The sequence below is a fragment of the Myodes glareolus genome, chromosome 4 (assembly GCF_982192425.1).
Source record: "Myodes glareolus chromosome 4, mMyoGla1.1, whole genome shotgun sequence".
In the NCBI taxonomy this organism is placed as follows: Eukaryota; Metazoa; Chordata; class Mammalia; order Rodentia; family Cricetidae; genus Myodes; species Myodes glareolus.
The window spans coordinates 79,536,944-79,561,020 of NC_142029.1; the positions used below are offsets into that span (position 1 = coordinate 79,536,944).

Consider the following 24,077-nt stretch of genomic DNA (forward strand, 5'->3'; position numbering starts at 1 on the left):
TACCTGCTTCTGCCTTCTGAGTGCTGGGATTAAAGGTGTGCGCCACTACTACCTAATGCATAACAGAGGTTTTTATTTTGATTTGTTTTTTTCAAGACAGGGTTTCTGTGTAAGAGCCCTGGCCATTCTGGAACTCACTCTGTAGGCCCAGGTCTGCTTCCCGAGTGCTGGGACACCACACAGCATTAACGACTACAGCCAGAGCCAGTACACAGTGTTCTGGCAGTATACAGCTCAGGTTAGACAGATGGAGACCTGATTTTGATGCTAGCCTGGGCCACAAACTAAGAAAACATCTCAATTGAAAGAAAATAAGTGAGTTTTGTGGTTCACAACTGTAGCACTGAACCCCTACAATTCAAGCATTCGGGAGGCAGAGACTGCCACCAGTTTGAGGCCACCCTGGTTTTCTAGAAAGTTCTGGGCTGGCCTCGTCTACCCAAAAGAGTTCCAGATCAGCTTATGCCTCTATGACATATCTCAAACAAACAGCTAACCCAAAACCAAACTCTAGGGAATAGTGGCACAGAAAAAAAGTACACTGTATATTCATTATATAGTATTTTATTTAAAAATTTTGCTTTTACAGAGTCTAGTTTTCATTAGCAGTTCCCACAGAGGGAACCACTCAGTCTCTTATCTGTGGACAGCTCATTTCTGCACAAGTGACACTGAAGGGTGCGCCTGTTTGGGATCTGACACATTTACCACCTATAGAGAACTCCCTAAATTGAACTTCTCTAAACTCAGCTTTCCTCGAGTTCCTTCTTAAGACTCAAAAAACATCAGTAATTTGAGATCTCAGCATCTGCTGATCTGAGTTCCCTAGAGGCAGAGCCATCAACAGCTGGCGTCAACTCAACAGTGGGCGGCTCCAAATGGAGTAGTTCCCAATTTCATGCAAAGTCTAGGCACGTGGATGAACAGTTCTCCCTCCCTCACCCCAACAGAAATAAGCTGAACGCTCCTCAAGAAATGGTAGTCAAAGGCAACATGAGCTCACAAAATGCGCGGTTACATGGCTGAGTCTTGTGAGCAGGCAACCACCAACTCAGCGGAATATGGAACCAGACTCATGGCTAGTTGAACCTAACTCCTCCCAAACCTTTTTCTCAGCAAATGAATTCTGAAAATAACCATTGTAATTAGAAGAAATTCTGCCCACCAATGGTCTTCTCCTTCATTCCCTCCTCATTGGGAGTTGAATGGTATTGACAGAGCAGAGCGAAGAGGCATACAATCTAAGGTGCTGCACTGGAGAGGTCAGAGCTTCCACAGCATGGCAACCGCTCTGCAGATGCCCACATCGTGGTAGTTGAAATAGCAAAGCCCAGCAAAGGTCAAAGCTGAGACTGCCAAGAGGCCTGCCTTGACAGCCTTCTGCGGTGCATCCCCATGAACATAGTCAGTCACCACTTGTCCAAGGCCCCTAAAGAGAAGAAAGGCACGGCACAGGGCAGTTAGACAAGACATGACCTCACTCACCCAAAAAGTCAGACTCAAACACAAAGTCTTTATTTGTAACTCTAATAAGTGTTTGCTGCTTTGAGATAACAAGCCAAAACAACTCATGTTAAAAACAAACAAACAAACAAACAAACAAAAACCAACAACAGTAGAAACCAAAATGCAATCAGGAGTGGCTAATATGTAATAAAGAACGCTCATCCTGTGGACTTAGTCCCCAGAGCCATTATACAGTAACTGAGTGTTCCTCTAGCTATAAAATCTTCTCTTCCTTTTTAACTAGAACAAGTGTTGTGCAAAATCTTCACTCGTGCAGAGTTTACTAAGCAGGCATCATATACCAGAACATGTCCCAAAGCTGAGGGTGCCATACTGGATGTTAACTGTGTGTGGAAACGGACATGCGAATGAAACAGAAAAAGATAGCAACTACACATGCAGCTATGTAACTAGATAAACACCTTAGGAAGGGTGATTTGAAAGAGAAGAACACGCACACAACGGTGACAAGGACCCTGCATCTCGAAGGAACAGTCAGGAAGTTCATGAGGATGAAGTCTGTGAGTCAAGCGAAAATCATAGCAAAGCTGGGACAGACTGCAGAGTGCCCAGAAACACGCACCAGGGTTTAAGCAAAAAGTATCCGAAATAAGGAGTAATCTGACTTTACTATTCTACAGTTTTGTTTTGTTTTTTTAATTTAGTTTGCTGTCTTTTATACAGGGTTTCTCTGTATTCGTGGCTGTTCTGGAACTCACTCTGTAGAGCAGGCTGGCCTCAAACCCAGAGATTTGCCTTCCGAGTGCTGGGATTAAAGGCGTGCACCACCACGCATGGCAAATTTCACCTTTTTAACAACATACAATTCAGTTTCTTAGTATAGTCAGAGTGGTGAACTATCATCACTAATTCTAGAACATTTTAAAACATTCAAAAGGAAGCACTAGCCATTAGCCTACTCACCACACAGTCACAGATTTGCTTGTTTCTAGACATGTGCCCAGTCTGGCATTTCATACAAATAAGACCACGCTGCATCTTCCCTTTGTGCCACACTTCCTTATTTAGCAAGCTTTTGCTTCCCATGTTCATCCATATTGCAGCACACATCAGTTCTCCATTTCTTTTGTTGTTGGTGGTTTTTGTTTTTCGAGAAAAGGTTTCTCTGTATAACAGGCCTAGCTGTCCTGGAACTAGCTCTGTAGACCAGGCTGGCCTCAAAATCAGAGTGTACTCCATCGCTTTATGTGGCTGAATAATACTCTATATTCTATTTTGGCCACATGGATGGTTTTCACTTTTAATTAATTTAGGTAATGGGTTATGGCATTCTTGCATAAGTTTTAATGTAGACACATTTTGTTTTCTTTTTATGTGGGAGTCCCCTCTATGTGTTGTGATTACCATTAATGAATAAAGAAACTGCCTTGGCCTGTTGATCGGGCAAAACTTAAGTAGGAAGGGAAAGTTAGGCTATATGCTGGGAGGAAGAAGGGCGGAGTCAGAGAGAGACACAATGAAGTTGCCACCTCTGGAGACAGACACACTAAAACTTTGCTGGTGAGCCACGACCTCATGGTGATGCACAGATTAATAAAAATGGGTTAAATTAAGATGGAAACGTTAGCCAAAAAGAAGTCAGAGCTAATGGGCCAAGCAATGATTTAAATAATATGATTTCTGTGTGATTATTTCGGTTCTGGGCAGATGAGACGAACAAGCAGGCCCTCCCTCCTGTAACATCTTTTTTGTTGCTATGATTTTGTTTTGTGGAATGAGATCTTGCTATGCATCCCAAGCTGGCCTCAAATTTTGACTCTGACCTTTTGAGCCTTTTGTCTCCTCCTCCTTAGTGCTGACTGACAGGCAAACACTACCCTGCCTGGAATGCTGGGGAGAGAACACACGGCTTCACAAATGATAGACAAACCTGCAACAACTGAGCTCCCTGACTGGCTCTGTATCTGTACTTAAGTACAGAAGGGAAAGGCAGGACGGAACAAACACACAACACAGTAGACAGATGATGGAACATTAGAAGGTGGTGAACCTTCCTAAGGAAAACAAGGAAAAGAAGACAACTGAGAACTAAGTGTGTAGGGAAAGTGCTGCTGAGCGTGCAGTGTTAAATATCTTAAGATGGGGAACAGGCCAAGTACAGACCTAGTAATCGGTTCAGACAGAACAGGAAGAGACTGGGGGGTTCCAGCACATCTGAGGAAGAGCAAGAACGCCAGTGTGCCTGAAGGGGCAGCTGGAAATGAGAGCCAGTAGGTGTGTGCGGTGGTGGCGCTGGTGCTAAACTCTCAGGGCAGGCTTTTATTTTTCTATTTTACCTTGTTTTATTTTGGTTTCTTTATATGTGCACGCATGCGCGCGCGCACACACACACACATATATAAAATAATTTTCTTTTACATTTATTAGTGTTTTTTGCCTACATGTATGTCTGTTCAAGGGGGTCAGAAGCCCTGGAACTGGAGTTACAGACAGGTGTAAGCTGCCATGTGGGTGCTGGGAAGTGAAACCAAGGCCTCTGGATGAGCAGCCAGTGCTGGCCTTGAACTCAAACTGATCCTCCTACTTCAGCAAATGCGCAGATTACAAATGTGTTCCACTGTGCTTGGAAATTTCAAGAGTTTCATAAAGACAGGATCTCACTGCTGTTGTCCTGGCTGACTTTGAACTAGCAATCTTTCTGCTTCAGCTCCCTAGAGCAGAAAGGACTACTAGATATCTAATACAACATAAAGAATCTGTACAAAATGTTAAGAATTCTTTTAGTTTGAGCAAAATAAAATAGATATTTTGTGAGAGAGTGTTATCCCACTTAACATTTTAACAGGATCATTGGGACTGCTATATTGGCATTACACCCAAAGTGGGAGGAGTCAATTGAGAGATTACCGCTGCAGTTAAGAATGGTGACAAGATCTGGGGCCTGAATAAGTGGGAACACAATGGAATGACAATAATTCATATAGCAAGAGGATGTGCCAAGTGCGGTGGTGCACACCTGCGATCTCAGGACAAGGGAGGCAGAGGTTTCTATGAGGATGGCTTAAGGACAGCCTAAGCCATCTACTAAGTTCCAGGTCAGCCAGACAGGAGGATCAGGAGTTCAATGTCATTCTTGGCTACAGGAGACCTGTTTCAAAAAAAAAAATTAAAAAAAGATACAGGATAAACAGATTAGGAGACAAACATGAACTTGGCTTTATAAACACTATGTTCAAATTGCCTATAACGATTACTAAAATTAAAACAGCAACCAAGGATGCATGTAGGGCACTCTGGTTGTGGTGGTTTGAATGAGAATGGTCTCCACAGTCTCATATATTTGACTACTTGGTCCCCAATTGGTGGAACTCTTTAGAGAGGATTAGGTGTGGTCTTGCAGGAGGTGTCACTGGGAGTGCCTTTGGGGTTTCAAAAGACTCTCACCATCCCAAGACTCTCTCTCTGCCCCTATTTATGGATCAAGAAGTGAGCTCACAGCTACAGCTCCAGAGCCACACTTGCCTGCCTGCTGTCATGCTCCCCAACATGACAGTCATGGACTCACCTCTAAAATTGTAAGCCCCAAATAAAGTCTTGGGCATAGTGTCTGTTCACAGCAACAGAAAAGCAGCTAAGACAAAAAGCACACATACGCAATCCTAGCACTTGAGGCTGAGTCAAGACAATTTCAAGTTTAAGGCCAGCCCGTCTACCCTGACTCAAATATTAATAAACTCCCCACGTACCCAGATCTATTTAATTACTGCTAGTTGTTTGTATGTTTTTAAGTTTTCTAGAAGTCTTGAGAATTTCAATCAGTGCTTTCTTCATAAACAGACAGACAGACAGACTTGCAGCCAACAGACCGAGCAGACAATGCAGAGGGACTGTTGTACTTACCAGTGGCTGTGCAGGGTGAGGGCTGCAGCCAGGGAGTAGTCCACCACAGAGCAGGGGCTCAAGTACCCAGCCGGGAGCAGACCCAGGAGCAGAACACTGACAACCCTCTCGCTAGTCCAGTGGAGAGAGGCAGCCTTGGAACCAGCTACAAGAAAGAGGAGATTCACAGAGGTGAGGAAGGACAAACACGTCAACCAATCATACGATGGCTTACACAGTCAGGACATAAACAGTATACCAGCAGACCCATCCTGAACGCAGAATCAGATGGCATATCCGTCATGTCTCTGAGCACAAGACACTTTCTTAAAGGCAAGAAGGCAGGCTACGTATCTGGAATTAAGGCAGTCTTGGACTTCACTGAAACGGGTATCACGCGAGTGTAATTTAGCGATCACTAATGGACCTCTTTAAAATAATAATAATAACTGTGTAATCTTTAGAGAAAACTCAGTATTTCTAAAAAACAGACTAAGCGGGCCAAATGAAAGAGAAGCACAGATCTCAGAACATCTTTGAAGGTTATGTCCTTCTTCTGCCCCATTTACAATTCAATGCCAAACAAATAAAAAATAAGGGCTGCCTTTAGACAAGTGAGAAACAACACAGGCTCTACGCATTTCTAAGAGGCTCTAAATTCCTTAGAGAACTTGACAAAAGGATGGAGTTCTTATCCAGATAAATGCACATGAGCATATACATTAAGTTCTATGCACACAACTTTCAGAGACTCTCCTCAGTCCTGTGTAGTCCAGAACCAGTCTGCTAAATCTTACAAAGGAATCCAGAAAGAAAAATTAGTCAAAAATCAAAAAGGTTTTAAAAGGCAGAAAAACCAACAGTTCTAATTTCTCATCACTCAGATGCGACTGTAAGTAGCTCACTTAAGAATCGGGGAGGACTGAAAGGTAAAAAATAACAATCAAGACACTGCACAATACTATCTCAGAAGTCAGACATGGCTGAGGCAGGAGAACTGTGCCAATTTGGAATACATACTGAGTTATAGGCCAGCTACAGCCTGACTTATCTCAAAAATATTCACAAACAACAAAAGGCAAAACAAACAAAAAACCAAATACAACAACAACAAAAACCCATGATTTCAGAAGAACACTGTGTAGCATGACTGATAAAAACCCAGAGAGACAGAAATTGGGGTTTAACTAGAAGGTCAGAAAAGCAAAACAGCCAGCCACTAGCTCTTACCTCTACCTCAGTCCAAAATGGCAATCCTGCCTCCAGGAATCTCAGAATGAGACTGTGCATGAGAACTGTCTCTTCCCATCTTATATTCCTCTCAAGTGCTGGAGTTAAAGGCGTGCACCACTGCTGCCTAGTTTCTGTGGCAAACTAGTATAGCTACTGGGGTTAATCGTGTGTGTCACTACTCTTGGTCTGTAAGGCTGACAAATGCAGCTGTTTACTTTCTGAACTTCAGGCAAGCTTTATTTATTAAAATACAAATCAAGTATCACCACAACACTGCAAGTTTTGGTATAACCTGCACTACAAGGCAATTTTCAGACCAGCCAGAACAAAATAAATATTTCTCTCTCTAGACTTTAAAAATGGAAATATAGTTAACTCATTATTTGTTCAGATTGTCTAATGTGAATATCCACACAATATTTACCTAGAAAATTCCATATGGTTTTAATCAACCTAAAAAAAAATTCCAGCTATAAATCCATGATTCCATACTCAAGATAAGACTTTAGGCACAACTGGCTCCTCTTCATTGGCTAAATAAACCAGTAACTAAGATACACTGAACAGACTTCCTACAGAGATGTTGTTTTCTTGACAGCAATGTAACAAATTTTGAACAGTTAGGTCACTAGATTCTCTGCGAATACAAATGGCATTCCTCATGTTTGCACTGTCTCCCCAAAGGTGTAAACTAGGTCTTTAACTAGCAGACAGGACAGACTCCAAGAGGCAGCAAGACCTGCCGAATGTATGACGATTAGCCTAGGTAAAGATGGATGAAGTACCAGTAACAGTGCACAGCTGTCTGGAGCTCCAGTTCCAGGAATCCAACTCCCTCTCCTAGACTCTGTGCACCAGGCATGCAAGTACCCAGACAGCCATGCAGGCAAATACCCATACATTTAAAATAATAAATGAAATTGTTCAATAACAAATAAACAGTAAAATTGTTTATAAAGCAGAGAGAACACACAATGGTGGCTTGGTGATAGGTGAATGTGCTGTGTGCCATGCCATCCTGGGGTGCGCTGGTCCTGGAGAAATGCTGAGACACAAGCAGGTCTGACCACCCGGTTTCGGAGCAACAGAGCTGAGGAAAAAAGACAGGAATCATAAGCTTCCGAGCAGGACTGATAGACTTTCTAAACCACATAAGCATTCTACTCAAACCAATAAACGTTTTTTAAGGATTTATTTTTACACGTAGGAATATCTTACCTACATGTATGTCTGTGTACCATGCACATGCCTAGTGCCCAAGGCATCCTTCCCCATAACTGAAGTTATGAGCCACTATGTGAGTGCTGAAGAGAACCCAGGTTCTCTGGGAAAGGAGTCAGTGCTCTTAACATGCAGTCCCTCTGTGCTGGGGATGTAGCTCAGTTGCTTGCCTAGCATGTGCGAGGCTTCTTCCAACACCACACATAGTCCCTGCACGTGAGAAGTGGAAGCAGAAGTTCAAGGTCTTCCTCACCTACATATGGCGTTAGAGGTCAGCATGGGATTACATGAGACCCTGTCTCAAAAACAACAAAAATCTGTAGACTCCTAATAAGTTGCGTACATAAAAAGGCCTCACTTTCATTTATTTAAAAACTGGTGGACTCGTGTTCTTTCAATTACTCATCGACTTATCTAGCATTAACTACAATCAAAACTGTGCTTGGCAACAGAACAAGAAAGAGAAGGACAAAACCCTTTGCCCTCGAGATATTCAACTTAGTTTAGAGAGCTCACCCATTGACCTCTCCTTTTTGTATTCCTGAACCCCTCCTTATTGCCCCTTTTGGATCCTGCCTCTTGGTTAAAAAGACAGACTGATGTTCACCCAGCGACATCACAAATTAGCTATGTGATGCTGAGCAGCCAAACAGCTCTCTAAGGCTTGGTTTCATTTGCAAAAGGAGAATGTTCTAGGTTGCTTTCTGTTACTATGATAAATGCCATGACCAGACTTAACTCAGAGGAAGAAAGGGTTTATTTCAGCTGGCACTTCCAGATCACAGTCCATCGTTGAGGGAAATGAGAGCAAGAACTCAAGTAGGAAGTGAAGCAGTAGTCACGGAGGAGTGCTGCTTACTGGCTTGCTCCCCGACTCACAATCAGCTAGCTCACTTACTCAGCCCAAGCACAAGCGCCTAGGACAGTGTTGCCCACAGTGGGCTGTGCAGCAGGCTGCGCCCCCCTCCATCAACCACCAATCAAGACAGTTCCTCACAGACGTGGCCAAGGGTCAAGCTGGTGGAGGCAATTCTTCAGTTATAAATTCCCATTCCAAGTGACTCTAGGTTGTATCAAGTAGGGCAAAAACTAGCTCTCACAGTTAACAAGTGCATCTACTTCCTAACACTGCTAAAGACTAGGCAACACATGCAAAGTTTAATGAGTTCCCATAATGATAACTGCACACACACACACACACACACACACACACATTATTTTCTCTCTCTCTCTCCTCTCCCCCCCTCTCTTGGGGGGGGTTTGTTTTTAGAAACAGGGTCTCACTTTGAGGCGTTGGCTGGCCTGAAACTCTATGCAGACCAGGCTGACTTCTAACTCAGAGACTTGCCTCACTCAGGCACCCTTGCCTGTGACCTTGAACCCGCCTCTACCTCCAGCTACTTAGGAGGCTGGGCCAGGACAAGTTTTAGGCCAGTCTAAGAAACAATAATTGGCCCGTAAAATAAACCTGGTCAGCAAACTGATCAAGCCTTTAAATGTCACTGTCAACCTGGGCAGCAAAGAAAGACTTATCTTCGGAAAAGAATAAAGTAAATTCTGTGACTTAGTTCCATTTCGCTTTTCTAGGCTGATTTCACACTTCGGCTTTCGAAATATTATTTTATCTGTTCCATTTTGTCTCACACTACGCATCTTTCTATCCCTTCACCATGCACACAGCTTTTGCTGCTCTCAGTTGCTAACTACAATGTACTTCCCTGAAGAACGAAGACAGGTTAGTCCTTCCAAAACAACTACCCGAACTTTCTCTGGACCCATACTAAAAATATCTATACAGCACAACCGTTTTTGCTTTACATTATCTGTACCTCCACCCCCTCCAACAAGTTCTTTGAGGCTAGAATTTGTTTTATTCGTGTTTGTATACCAGTCTCTTAAGCGCATTGTAAAACCAAAATGCCTGGTTAAAATGATTATCGAAGTCCTGAGTGGCGACAGCCAGCACTCGGGAACCAGTCAAGGGGCTCCCGGCAAGCTCGAGATTAGCCTGGTCTACAAGGCTAGATCGAGGAAAGTCAGTACTACTTAGCAAGCCGCTATCTCAAAACGAACAAGTATCAAACTATTCCTTTCACCCGCTCTCAAACCGGAGTCTGTTGTCACCGCAGCCCGGAGGCTGGAAGTACCAGCTGGGAGCAGGCACCAGGTAAACACCGGGGCCTCAGGGCTACAGCGGTCCGGGCAGCGCCCGTGTAGACGTCTCCGGGGCCGAAGAGGAAGTCCCTTCCTCTCAAGACGTCCCACTACCCGGCAGCCGAGCCATCACCCCGTCCCTTCCCCGGTCTAGGCCTCAGCAGGAACCTCTGATGGCCAAGACACCTCACCTCGGCCTCCCTGGCCACTGCAGAGGACACCCAGCTTTAAGAGAACCGCCATCTCGCGTCCGGGGACTCAAGGGCACTCGATAACCCGGAAGCAGTTACGCAACAAGACCCGCCCCACAAAAAAGAAGGGCAAAGCAACCTGGAGGGTGAACCGGAAGACAGGAGGCGGTGCGCTGCTACCGCGCGTGCGCATGCTGGCGGAGTAACTCACGCTGACAATGGCCGAGCTTGGTGAAGCAGACGAAGCGGAGTTACAGCGCCTGGTGGCAGCGGAGCAGCAGAAGGCGCAGTTCACTGCGCAGGTACGAGGATGAGGAACAAGGAAAGGAGGGTGAGACTCAGGCCCCGGGCACCCACGGAGCTCTGGGCCCTGCGGCACAGCGGGCCCGCTCGTTGCTGGGTCCCGGCTGCTCCTCCCTTCCTGGTGACTTACGGTGCTCAGTGTCCGGGAGGCTAGCGCTGCTTGGGAGGAAAGAAATGTAAAGCACGGGAAAGGGTTGGGCGACAGAGGAGGTCAGATTACCCGGCCACTGGTCCGGAATGACATTCGGAATCTCTGTTCTGACCTTGGGGTTCAAAGGGCCGATTTGGAAGACACCCGTCCCCACCCTGAGTTCTGGGTTCGTTGTTGCCCGCTGCCTCTCAGCATTGGATCTTGTGACCTATTTGGAAGTGATGACCATTATTAGATAAAGGTGAGCGCTGCAACAATCAGTGTAGACTCGGTTGGGACAGAGTTTGGAGTTTTAAGGCGTTTTTTAAGCCAGGGTGTTAACCGTTGCTGACCTTGGAAATACTGATAGCTATCCTTTCAAGAACTAACTGCTTACTTAGTACTTAGTTTCCCAAGTAATATTACCACGTGTCCATAGATACCAAACTATGCTCGGTTTGGAGAAACTAGTATCCCAACTTCTTCACATTTTATTAATAATGCTAGTTGTTTTGAGAACTGTGGGTAGGAGGTGGTGGCACGCGCCTTTAATACCAGCACTCGGAAAGCTGAGTTCCAGGACAGCCAGGGCTACAGAGAGAAACCCTGGCTTGAAAAAAAAGAATTGTGAAAGTATGGGTTCTAATGAGAATTTACTGTGTATAAGGAGAGGAATTACTAGTGACGAGAAAGATGGACCCCGAAGTGATCCTGTTACGGTATGCTATTAAAAGTGGTTTTTATCAAGTCATAGAGTAAGAAGAAATAAGGTTATCTGCAGACCCCAATGATTAAGGTTTCTTCTCTCCTCTTAGGTGCATCACTTCATGGAACTATGTTGGGATAAGTGTGTTGAGAAGCCAGGAAATCGGCTAGACTCCCGCACTGAAAACTGCCTCTCTAGCTGTGTGGACCGCTTCATTGACACTACTCTTGCTATCACCGGTCGGTTTGCCCAGATTGTACAGAAAGGAGGACAGTAGACCAAACCTCAGAACGGTGGAAGACCCAAAACTTGATACTGAGCAGATTGAATGGCCAGTGGAGAAAGAATGGTCAACGTGTCAGGTTAGCATCAGGCAGTTACTAAGTCTGTTGGTGCTAAAAAGTAACAGATCAGATGTCCAAAAGTGAAATTTTATTTATTGGAATTCAGTAATTCCAGGTTGTATAACACCAGTTAATAAATGTGAAGTCTCCAATTCTTTTTCTTCTAAGTCCCGGTTTAGGATGCAGCATAGAGATCTCTGATTGACAAAACACTAAAAAGTGTTCCGTGGCTGGTAGTGCAAATGGGAGATCATGGGTTTTGAAAAGCCACCCTAAGCCATCGTTAAGGGGATTAGAGATCAACGCCTAAGGCATGGAAGGGAATTTAGGGGTAAGGATTAGAACAGAAAACAATTTTATTGCTTATGTGACTGAGAAAAGATGAACATGGTTGGGGAAGTGTAAAAAAATAATCAGGCAAAATGTGCATTCCTTGGGGAAGAGAAAAGCCTGTTAGTATGGGAGGACGGTAAAGGTCAAGACCCAAACAAAACCAGCTTCTTTCAAGTGCCTTATTCTGCAGGACCATCTTCCTGAGACCATGCTTAGAATCAGTACTCCCGTCGCACAAAACTACTTCCAACAAAGATTTCACTTGCTTCAAGGTTATGAGGTAGTAACTAGACTCTCCTCCCATTAACCTCTGTTAAACCCAAGGAAAAAAAAGCATATCATGGAACATAAGCATTTGAGTACCAAAGTCTCAAGATCCCAAAAGGTAGCACCTGCTCTCAATCAAGGGCTAGGGCACATCTGGCCAACTGTGTACTTTAAAAACAAGCAGTTTATTAGAAGTATGTTCCATAAAGAGCACAAATTTAGTTAAACTATAAAATGCTACTTCGTGGGATGTCAGCATAGTAGTGTTCTATTGCTGGTGTCTCATGCTAACCATGAAGTATTTCTGTATTACACCTGCAAAAGTAAGGCCTGGAGGTTAACTTAACCTGCTCTAGAGCTCATCAATCAGTGGCAGAACCATGACCCAGTGTTAGGTCTGAGCTTTTGTGCTTTCTACTCAGTACCAAAAGTGACAACCTCAAACACAAAAGCCCTGACAATGTCACTTATCTTTCCTCTTATGAAAAGTCAACTACCAGCCACTTTTCAGTGGTATTTTGGTTTCTTTTACTATCAGGATCACAGTATAGCAGGGGGAAATAATATGTTCTTGATAATCATAACACAAAGTCAGACTGGTATGTCCCTGAGAGTGTGTTTCATTTTGGAACTGATTCATCTGGTTTCAGGGAAACTAAAATTCATTAATAGAATTAGAAATGAACAAGCAAGCTGGGCGGTGGTGGGGCATGCCTTTAATCCCAACCACTTGAGAGGCAGAGGCAAGCGGATCTCTGTGAGTTTGAGGCCAGCCTGGTCTATAAGAGCTAGTTCCAGGACAGGCTCCAAAGCTACAGAGAAACCCTGTCTCAAGAACAAAACAAAAAAACAAGGAAAACAACAGGGCTGGGGGTATGGCTCAGTGGTAGAGCACTTGCCTAGTGTATGCAAGGCCTTCAGTTCAATCCCCAACTTGGCAAAAAAAAAAAAACAAAAAACAAAAAACATTTAGATGGCTGTTGCCCTGAATCTCTTTGAAAGCATCATTGGCAATGTGACTACTTCCTAATTCTTACCATTTGATAGACAGGACAACTGAACAAATAATTTCAAACACAAGCCCATTTCAGGCAATATAAAGCAATGGAACTAGAAAACCAATTACTATCCAGTTACTATTATATTTGGGTTATACTAAATGTCACTGTAGACCCTGACCAGCAGGGAAATTAGGCAGAAAACCCTACATTACTTAGCCGTCATCTGTGGATCCTACCATGAAGGGAAAAGGTTTGTTCTTACACCCATTTCCTCGCTAAGTAAATTAGATACCTGTAGGGCCCAACTATAGAAGAATCAAAGCACCAAAGCTGAAGTCAGGATACCTCCTGTATAAATAGCAAGTTTTCCTTGTCAAACTATTCCATCTAGCACTACTTACAATCCTTTCTTCATCCCAGACCCTTGATTCCCCCAAATCCAGCATTCCAATTGGTGTACCCAGATCATTACTGATTTCAGCTTTCTGGGTTCTTTAATTTGCTGTATAGATATTCTACCCTAAGTGATTAATTGCAAAAAATAATCTCTTCAAGAAACCTTAACAAAATACCAGATTCCCTATTAACAACAAAAGGGGATGGAGATTAACAATCTGAAATAGGAAAAAAGGTATCTGTGGTAGGACAACTCTGACCTCCGACTCCTGTGCTGAAGGAGCCACTAGCAAACCCCACTATTAAGAGCTGCAGACAACCAGAGTCCGTGGGAAGCAGGACGGCTGCTTTCCCACTTAGTCATCTTCTGAGCTTTCAGCAGACCTTGCATCCGTAGCCACTTTCCAATTCCTGCGCTTGCTCGTCCTCTCCTGTACTTCAGGGCTAACCACAGGAACATGAACACTTTTCTCTTTCTTTTTCCTTTTGGTTTTCTTAGTGTCTCTTTCCTCAATTTCCTCAGAACTGCTAGCTGCTGAATCATCTGACTGGGAAGTAGCCCTTTCTCCCCCTAAAGGTAAAGATTTTTTAGGAGACTTTTTCCTGGATTTTTTCTTGCTCTTGTGTGGTTGCTTCCTTTTTCTGGTACTAGAAGCTCCAGTTTCTTCTGAGAACTCACTTGAGGAATCTGCTGCTATGTCCATAGCTTCCTTTTTGTTTTTCTTCTGTTTTTTGTGGGACCGCTTTTTCTGCTTCTTTTTATGGGATTTCTTTGACTTCTTATGTTTGCGGGATTCATGGGCAGATGCTTTTACCTGGGGAGATGTTTTTTTCCCATTGGTAATGTCCTGCTGATCACTACTAAAGAAAAGTAAAAATAAAACTTTTATGAAAGGAAGAAAATATACATTTATATTTAATATTCTGCACTATAGTAACATCTAAACTTTAAATCAGAACTTTGAGCTGGGTATGGTGGGTGGTGCATAGCTATAATCACAGCACTCAAAAAGCAGAAGCAAGGTGGTCTCCCAAGTGTGAGGACAGCCTGCTCTACATAGCAAGTTCTAGGTCTGCAGGACTACAAAAAGAGACTGTCTCAAAAAAGTAAGTATGAGAACTCTTGAGTGTTACTGTGAGGTTTCTACTTTATTCTCACAAATGCTTTATTTCCACATCTTTAAAATCCTAATTTAAGCTAACCATACTTGTATATACCTCTAATTCCAATATTTAGAAGGTGGGGCAGGAGGGCCAGGAGTTCAAGGTTATTCTTGGCTATGCATCAAGTTCAAGGCCATCTTGAGCTACAGAAAATCCTGTCAACAAACCAAACTCCTGATCTGCTATACTGAGTAACATATGCAGTAATAAACACTAGTGCTCCCTTATCCATAGTTTCATTTCCTCTGATTCCTGTCACCTATGGTCAATTCCAGAAACAATCTCTAAGTTTTTAATTGCATATCATTCTGAATGAAATAAAAAATGAAATTCCTCACTGTTCCACTGTGTCCCACTTAGGACCTGGATCATCCCTGTGTCTAGTTACCTGGGTTATCAGATCCACTGTCTGGTATAGCTTACTTTAACAATGACCCCAAAACACAAGCATGATACTGACAATTAGGATATGTCCTTAAAATGAAAAGATTTTAATAGGTATTGAATATATAAGAAAAAATAGAATATGGAAGACAGGTAGACATGATAAAAAACTATCTAAAGCCCTTACACTTACAGAATAACAAACTTCATTCGGGAAAGGTACATAAGGACTGCCAACTAAATTCCGCTTGTTTTCTTTGTTTTGGGGACAAGATTTCATTATGTCCCAGGCTGGCCTCAAACTCCTAGACTCAAGCAGCTCTCTTGCCTCAGGCTCCTGAGCAGCTGGGACTACAGCCATATATTCCAGGTTCTAGTTATATTTTCAATGGCAAATAAATCTTTTGTAAATGTTAGGAACTCTTGTTTATGGCACAACTTTGCATTCATCTTAGGTATTTGGTTTTGTTTTTCTAGAAAGCGTATTTACCAACCTGTCTGTTTCAAACTCTTCAGGATACAACTCTTTATAACCACTGTGACCCCATCTGTAAAGTGACATAATACATTTTTATGAGGCAATGCATATTACTTTTGGAAATTAAAATTAGATTTTGGACTGCATGAATACACATACACACAGAGAACCAAGGAAAATGGGGCAAAGCAAAAACACACAATACCTTGGCAACAGCCCTAACTTTCTATACTTTTATACTATCACCTCAGACACAGGATGTACTGTTCACTTAAAAGGTTACATTTGTTCTTTAGGAGACACTAAGAACTCTTTAGGAATGAAGTCCTTTTCCAAAACTACTTTGTAACATGTTATCTACACTGGGACATTTTAAAGATACTTAATGTGATTCACATGCCAAGAAAAGAGCAGAGCCTGTAGCCCAAGGCAACCATTCTGGACACACCACAGAACAGAGTCATAGAGCATGTGGCCACTGTATCTGACTTCTTTCACCATTTGTAAAGTTTTCAAGGTTATGCATATGTAATTAGTACTTATTCCTTTTACCACCAAGAACTATTCCACTATATGGAAAGCCTATATTCTGTTTATAGATTCATCAGAAACCGCCACGTGGATGTCACTTCTTAGCCATTTGTAATACTGCTGTTATACTCACCTACAAGCTTTTATGGGGACAATCTGTTTAAGAATTATTTCTATTTATTTTAATGTGTATGACTGTCTTGCCTGCCTGTATATATGTGTATCGCATGCACGCCTGATGCTCACAGAGCTCAGAAGAGGGTGTCAGATCCCCTGAAACGAGTTATGGACAGTTATAAGTTGTCTTGTAAGTGTTGGGAACCAAACATGGGTCCCCTGCAAGAGCAGCAAGTGCTTTAACCAATGAGCCATCTCTCAAACCGTAGGACAATTTTCAGACAGACATATTCGGGCCAAATGTCATTAGGGGTGGGTCATAAGAATGTAGTCAACGAACCTGTCTGGCATGTTGGATTCATACTCATATAACTTCTTGTTCCAGGATTTAGCCTTAAGAAAATCATCTTCCAGGGCCCCAGAAATTTCATTTTTTGGCCTCCAGTAGTCTCTCTGACTTTCTTCATCAAAACCATCACTTCTCATCCGACTGTAAATGAAAAAAAACAAACATTTATGTTTAAAAGCAATCTGTGATGCCACTTCATATTATAAACAAAAGTCATGGAAAATACTTTGCACCACCTAACACTGATACCAGTCATACTCGGCCACTAATCACCAAAGCCCACATACTCCACAGACACACTGACTTGGAATTCCTTTCCTTCTAATGATTTCTCAAGGTAGCTTTAGAAATCAGGATTATGACCTATCTCACAAATACCTACTTCCTATACTTAAGGGCATATGAAGCCCTAGAGATATTCTTAATTATTCATACATCCCTACACCTCCCATAGAACACAGTCAAGCTTACATAATCCTTTATATTCACATTCAATTTTTTTTTCAAGACAGAGTTTTTCTATGTAACAGTCCTAGCTACCCTGGGACTTGCTTTGTAGAGCAGGCTGGCCTCAAACCCAGAGATCCTCCTGCCTCTGCCTCTCTAGTGCTAGAATTAAAGGTGTGCCACCACACCCGGCCACACTCAATAAACAAAAACAGTGAGTAATGTGGCCTTTAAAAAGAAACCTAAGGCTGGAGAGCTAGCTCAGTGGTTAAGGGTACTTGTTGCTCTTATAGAGGATGCTAGTTCAAATCCCAGCACCCATACCAGGAGCTCACAAATGCCCATAACTCAACTTCAGGGGATCTAATGCTCACTTCTGGCCCCTGCAGTCACCAACAGACAGAGAACCAATGAATAAAATACTTTTTACAAAGGTCTAATAGAAAGACTAAAGGAGAGATAGTATGAATGAATTGAGTATGAAAGACTCCAGGTATAGCTGGAGGACTAAGCAGCTAAGTATTTGCCTGATGACCTGAGTTCTTAGAACCCACAGTAGTAAAAACAGATTCCTGAAAGTTGTGCTCTGACTTCCATGTGTGCACTCTGGCACACCCATATATACTCACACATACACAAAGTTGTCAACACAATAAATAAAACAAATTGGTTTTGTTTTTGTTTCTTGAGACAAGGTCTCTCTCTGTAGTCTTGGCTGGCCTGGATATAGACCAGGCTGCCCTCACTCACAGAGATCTATCTGCCTCTACCTCCTGAGCTAAAATTAAAGGCATGAGGTACCATGCCCAGCAAATAGTATAATTTTTATAAGATAAAAGAAGAGAAAGGAAAAAAAGACACTCCAGTAGAAAATCTTAAAAGCTATTAGACAAGGTTGGAATCCATAAAACCTAAACATTTACAGTAGTCCAAGGAGAATTTTTTAATTCACCATTGAAAATTAGTGTAGAAAGTGAGGTGGTGGCGGTGGCATATGCCTTCAATTCTATCACTACGGAAGCAGAAGCAGGCAGATCTGAGTTTGAGGCCAGCCTGGTCTATGACAGCTAGGGCTATTCAGAGAAACTCTGTATTGAAAAGTCAAAAGAGAATTGGGCAGTGGTGCTCATGCCTTTAATCCTAGCACCTGAAAGGCTAGGGTCTCTGAGTTCAAGGCTAGACTGGTCTACAGACTGGTCTGCAGACAGAGTTCCAGGACAGCCAGGGCTATACTCAGAGAAACCCTGTCTAGGGGAAAAAGAAAAAGAAAACTCAAAGAAAAAATAGTCCAATATAGGCTGGCGTGTTATCACAGCCATTATTATGCTTGGACCTAAGCTTAAGAAACAAGGAAGGTTTGATTTGCTGAACTGAATTCATCTATCCTTATCATACTAGAATGTTTTAAAGCTAAAATTAGTAATTCTGAAAAAAATGAGTTATTTTTGGTTATCAGAGGCACACTTTACCTTGAGCTACTGGGTACCATGTTCCTTCTGGTCCCCTGGTAAGCATCCTCCATTTGCTTCTCTAGTTCTCTGATTTTCCACATGTCAGATTCCTCCTGAATCTAGACATTTTCAAAAAGGAAAACAAAAATAAGTCACTAAAAATAGCACTTTGCATTACAGAAAAAGAACTAGCCGAAGGTACAATCTGCTCTAACTATGGGGTACAGACTGGGCTGTGATCTAAAAACTAAATTTTGGTTTCTCTAAGGAGTTTAAAAGTAACTAAACAATCCAATACAGTAAATCTAAAATTATGCAGCAACAGGTTTTGAACCCCTGCATAGACACACTAATCACTCATCAATTTACAATCCTGCAATCAGAAAATAGCCCTATGTGTTTCTGAGATACAACATGATCACATTTTAGCTCAACAGTAAGTATCTTGTAGGAAAGTAAAGCAGGCACCATCAGAATATTTCAAAAAGCAGCAACAAAAGCTCAGGGACCTTATCAACATCTTTTTAAAAACAATTAGATCCCCCCCTTCTTAAGACAGGGTTTCTTGGTAGAGCCCTGGCTGTCCTGGAACTCACTCTATAGACCAGGTTGGCCTTGAGCTCAGAAACCCACCTGCCCCTGCCTCTGGAGTGCTGAGATTAAAGGTGTATGTCACTACTGCCTAGCTAAAAACAGGTTCTCTTAATTTTGTTTTTTTCTCAGTGCAGTACACACTCTACCACTGGCCTGGTACCCAACCCCTGCCTCTTTGTTTTTGTTTTTTACTGTTCTTGGTGGTGGATTATTTTGTATTGTTGTTTTGAGACAAAATCTTAGGCAGGCCTTCAACTTGTGGTTCTCCAGCCGAGCCATGGCCTCCCTCAGTGGCTGAGATTATAGGCCTGTGTGCAAGGCCCAGCAGGTACTGGTCTGTAAATTCCCTAGGCAAGGTCTCTTTTTACATTAAACAACAACAACAAAAAAAACAGGATGGATGGATAGACATAAATTTTTGTTTACTAATTTTGTGTGTATATGAGAGTTGGAGAGCAAGAGAGAGAGAGAAAGGGCACACATACAGGGGTCAGAGATAACTTTCTGACGTCGATTCCTGACTTCCATTTATTGAGTTGGGGGCTCTCTTGTTTTCTGCTGCTACACTATTTACTCCAGAATAGCTGGCCCTAAGCTTCTGGCCCACTCCTCCATCCCCACCCCCATCCGCTGTAGGAACACTGGAATTATATACTTTCATTACTGCATCTGGCTTTCTACATAGGTTCCAGAGGTCAGATATGGGTGATCAGGCTTACATAGCAAATACTTTAACCTGTGCCATCTTCCCACCCCATCTTGTTTTGCTTTTTAACATCTGTATTATTTAACTTTATGTAAATGAAAGTTTTGACTGTGTAGTATATGGATGCAATGCCCACAGAGGCCAGAAGAGGGTGTCAGGTTCTCTGGAACTAGGTTACAGATGGTTGTGAGCTGCCACATAGGAGCTGAGAATCAAACCCCAGATCCTCTGCAAAAACAGTCCCTTTACGTTTGATTGTTTTCTGCTTCTCACCATATAGAACAGGCAAGCCATGTACTTAAGCAAATTTCCTGCCCCTGTCTCCTAAATGCTGGGATTACAGGCCTGTAACATCATACCTGGGTCACATTAAAATTCTTGTCAGGCCAGGCAGAGGTGGCACATGCCTTTAATACCAGTACTCAGAAAGCAGAGGCAGGCAGATCTCTGTGAATTCGAGGCCAGCATGGTCTACAGAGCGAATTCCAGGATGGCTAGGGCTATTACACAGAAAACCCATTTGAAAAAAAAAATTTTGTCAGAAACAAAATAACATAGTTATCAGAAAAATGACTGGAAAAAACGTAAGTGATTTGATTTATTTATACCCATGAGGTGGTGGCGCAGGCCTTTAATCCCAGCACTTGGAAAGCAGAGACAGGTGGATCTCAGGGAGTTGGAGGCCGGCCTGGTCTACCAACCGAGTTCCAGGACAGCCAGGTCTGTCACACAAAGAAATCCTGTCTCAAAAAACAAAATAAAATTATTTATTATGTATACAGTGTTCTGCCTGCATGTATGCCTTGCAGGCCAGAAGAGGGCACCAGATCTCATTACAGATGGTAGTGAGCCACCATGTGGTTGCTGGGAACTGGAAGAGCAGACAGTGCTCTTAAAGACTAAACCATCTCTCCAGTCTGAATTTTATTTCTAAGTCCTCCTGCATAACTGGATTAAACCTATGCAAGAATTATCTTGTTTTTAGGTGTCACTCTAAAATATAAGGTTACAATACAACTAGAAGTAGAATTAACACAACTATACAGGTAACATATATTAATATAATATATTAACATATATTATACCTACATCCACAGTGAAAAACTCAGGTGACAACTAGGCACAGGTCTGTAATCATAGTCCCTGGGTTAGTAACAAGGTCTGCCTGGACTATGGAGTGAGACCAAGATCAGCTAGAAACAAACTTGGTGATCCTGTCTCCTAGGTTCAATCCCCAGTACCCAGCACCTTAAGTAATATGACGGTGACCATGTTAGTAATGAACAAGCCAGGAGTGCAATTTGCTGAAGAAAACTGAACAAGGTCTTGTCCTTTTCATTTGAGGTGCACTCTTAGGTGACTGTCTAAATTCCCAAACTTTTAGTCCAGTTCCAATCTTTCTTCTTGCTTCCAAATCTTCGTCTTCAACTTCAAGTTCCTTATCATAAATACATTCAAAACCAAACTAATTGCATTTCCCATGTTTGTCCTTTTCTCCTTTTTGTCCCTTAGTTACTACCCTACCCAGCCATAGAAGATGGCACCCTGGATTCCACTCTTGCCACCACCGTCCTATCGGCCTGCGTTCCTCTCCATCCCTGCTATGCCTCCATCCAGACCTCAGTCACCTAATCATGCTCCCAAGTTCTTCTCTCCGTCTTCCATTTCCTACCACACTGACAAAATCATCTGTCTAGATAGACATATTTGGCTTTGAACATATGGCAAATCATACCATTTCATCCCTTCAAGGTGTAAAACAGCACCTACAGGTATGAAACACGTAAGGTACCACTCCTCACTGATGGCTTCCTTATTGCCCCCAAGAGGAAGTTTATCTCTTAAGTTTCATAAAAACAACTCTAATTTGCCACTTGGGCCTTATCTTCTGTCACCACCCCTGTATCTTGTATTTTCTAGATACATATAATTTCTTGCCCCAAGTGATCAATGCTTAAGGAGTGGGAATAGAATGAAGGACTTTGCATATATGAGCTACTACCACTACAATGCATCACCAGGCCAATATTTTGCCCTGCATTAGTGCATAGTCTCTCAATCAAAAACAATGCATCCAGGAAACTTTATTCATCAAGAACCAGTTCAAATATCAGCAACTCAAATACCACTCATTCTGTGAAATCCTTCTCATTTGCCAAGGCAGATTTCTTTCCTTCCTTGGTGCGCTAAAGTATTTGTAACTATCTTCATGGTATAGTATTTTTCAAACTATGATTGTTTCTTATATATCTTTGCTATCTCCCAACGTAATCCATAGTTTACCGTAGGCCTTCAAGAAATGTTGACAAGTAACTCAATTGTATTGCTTACCTTATTGTGAGCATCCGTATGCCGGATGACATTCCTCAGGAGGACTTTCCCCAGTGGAACCCGTGACATTCTTCAATCTGAAATGAATAATATGCAATAAAAATTTTTTTAATTATAAAGAGACAAAAGGAAAAGGAAAAAAAAATCTCTGAACTTAGAAGACACAGAAGCTAAGGGAGAATTTTCCTTTCCCCGTTAAGATGCAGCACGACTACAGTGAATCTAGTAAGGATGACAGAGGATAATGAAAAGTCTTTAAGACTGCAGAAGGCTGCTCAGAACCGCTTTTTATGAGCACAATCTTATTTAGTCCTCACAATTCTCTTTATTTTCAGAGTCACGGAGTCTCCCAATATCCATAGGGGATTGGGTTCAGGGTCCCTGAAGGTAACAAAGTCCAAGTGTGGGCTGGGGATATAGTTCAATGGTAGAGCATTTGCCTAGCACAAGATGCAGTCCCCCAGTGACATATACATGCACACATACAAAATACACCTAGGGTGCTTGGCTCTCATTTAGAATAGTATAGTGTTTGCATATAAACTACACTCCCGTGTGTTTTAACTTGTGACTTTTTACTGACACAGGGTCTTAACTAGCCTCAGCTAGCCTTGGTCCTCCTGATCCTCCACCTCCCAAGTTCGGAGACAACAGGCATGCACTTCCACACTTAGGGTGGGTGGGGTATCCAGATTCCTTGTAACACCTAAAACTGTGCAAATCTCCTGTGAATGTTACTATATGCACATTAGAAACAATGGCAATGGGGGCAAAGGTCTGTACATAAGTACAGATGCAATCCGAGTCCCCATTTTCAGTTGGCTGTTGTTAGAATCTGTGGGGAACCCAGAGTTTGGACTATATTCCCACTCCTATTTTGAAAATCAAGATTCTTAAAGCCGTAACTCGCCTGCAGGCCGAACAGACTCAGGCAAAGGAGGTATGTCAGTGTCCAGGTTAGAAATCAAATCTCAAACTCCCCAAAATTAGCTTGCAGCTATGTAAACATGGATTTGCGGGTTACCACATTTGTCAACAGTAATAAAAACTGCGTTCGAAAAAAAATTAATGACCTAAACATCTCTATTTAGGAAATTTTGTTTCCTACATCGTTTGGAACTTTCCAAAACCCAGAAGACAAAGATATTCACATGTGTAGCTACGAGGGGCTTGGTGCCACCGTCCCGATGCTCACTCACCCCTCGATCCTGAGGAAATCAGGCATCTTGCTAGTGTGAGACGAAGAACCACTCCATTACAAGATCTCCTCCGACCCAGGAAGCCAAGGAGTCAGGGCTGAAAGGCAGCTCTGCAGCTTCACCCGAGTCCTTCGTGAAAACGCAGCCTTCCCACCGGTTACAGTGCCCTCACCCGAGGCCCAGGCTACGGCTGCCTTCCCCCAGCCGAGCCCGCCAGGCGGCTCTCTCTGCGGGACCCAGGCCAGAGCCGGCGCGGGCGCAGGCGCGGAACGCGGCCTGCCGGCGGAGCCGGGCATTCCCCGCTCTCGCTGGGCTGGGACAGCGCCCGGCGGCTCGGTTTCACTCCCGGGACAGAAAGGGGACACGGGGCATGGACGTGGCCTTCCGTTGGGACCCCGGAACTGTCTAAGGTGCCTGAGGGGGAGCTTGAGGTTTCCAAGGGGAAGTCGGAAAAAACACCCCCATGTCTGTCAGCGGGCTCCCTGCCCCGCCGCGGCCTCGGCGCTCTCGGTAGCCTTCCCTCGAAACGCCCTCCCAACACAAACACACACAAACACACCCATACCGTGCGCCGCAGCCTCGCGTGGCGGGGTGGGAGAAAAGGCGGCGGCTTCCTTCCGGGCCGGAAGTCGTGCTCCCGAGAAACGCTTCCTTCCCATGGGCGACTCCCACTGAGCGGGCTCGCGGGCCGCCGGGGAGGC

General features: G+C 43.2%; 3 protein-coding genes across 7 annotated transcripts; 1 reads left to right on the forward strand and 2 right to left on the reverse strand.

Moving 5' to 3' along the window:
* Window positions 1-548: 548 nt before the first annotated feature.
* Sdhd (succinate dehydrogenase complex subunit D) lies at window positions 549-10,295 on the reverse strand. Its single transcript, XM_087905650.1, has 4 exons — window positions 10,146-10,295; window positions 7,553-7,669; window positions 5,368-5,512; window positions 549-1,429 (listed from the first exon to the last, which is right to left on the reverse strand). Exons 1-4 carry the CDS (start codon window positions 10,195-10,197, stop codon window positions 1,264-1,266), a joined length of 480 nt encoding a protein of 159 aa, XP_087761776.1. The 5' UTR covers window positions 10,198-10,295; the 3' UTR covers window positions 549-1,263.
* On the forward strand, window positions 10,288-11,780 carry Timm8b (translocase of inner mitochondrial membrane 8 homolog B). Its single transcript, XM_048417287.3, has 2 exons — window positions 10,288-10,447; window positions 11,394-11,780. The coding sequence occupies exons 1-2, from the start codon at window positions 10,364-10,366 to the stop codon at window positions 11,559-11,561; spliced, it is 252 nt and encodes an 83-aa protein (XP_048273244.1). The 5' UTR covers window positions 10,288-10,363; the 3' UTR covers window positions 11,562-11,780.
* Window positions 11,702-24,075, reverse strand: Nkapd1 (NKAP domain containing 1). 5 transcript variants are annotated; one of them, XM_048417276.3, is made up of 6 exons: window positions 23,942-24,075; window positions 22,178-22,254; window positions 18,565-18,665; window positions 16,640-16,789; window positions 15,668-15,721; window positions 11,702-14,486 (listed from the first exon to the last, which is right to left on the reverse strand). In XM_048417276.3, the coding sequence occupies exons 2-6, from the start codon at window positions 22,244-22,246 to the stop codon at window positions 13,982-13,984; spliced, it is 879 nt and encodes a 292-aa protein (XP_048273233.1). In that variant the 5' UTR covers window positions 22,247-22,254; window positions 23,942-24,075; the 3' UTR covers window positions 11,702-13,981. The 5 variants fall into 5 exon arrangements, with proteins under 5 accessions (XP_048273233.1, XP_048273236.1, XP_085544859.1 ...); XM_048417279.3 differs by lacking the exon at window positions 23,942-24,075 and adding an exon at window positions 23,377-23,923 and having other exon boundaries at window positions 11,702-14,483; XM_085688733.2 differs by lacking the exon at window positions 23,942-24,075 and adding an exon at window positions 23,377-23,922.
* Between the last annotated feature and the right edge of the window lie 2 nt (window positions 24,076-24,077).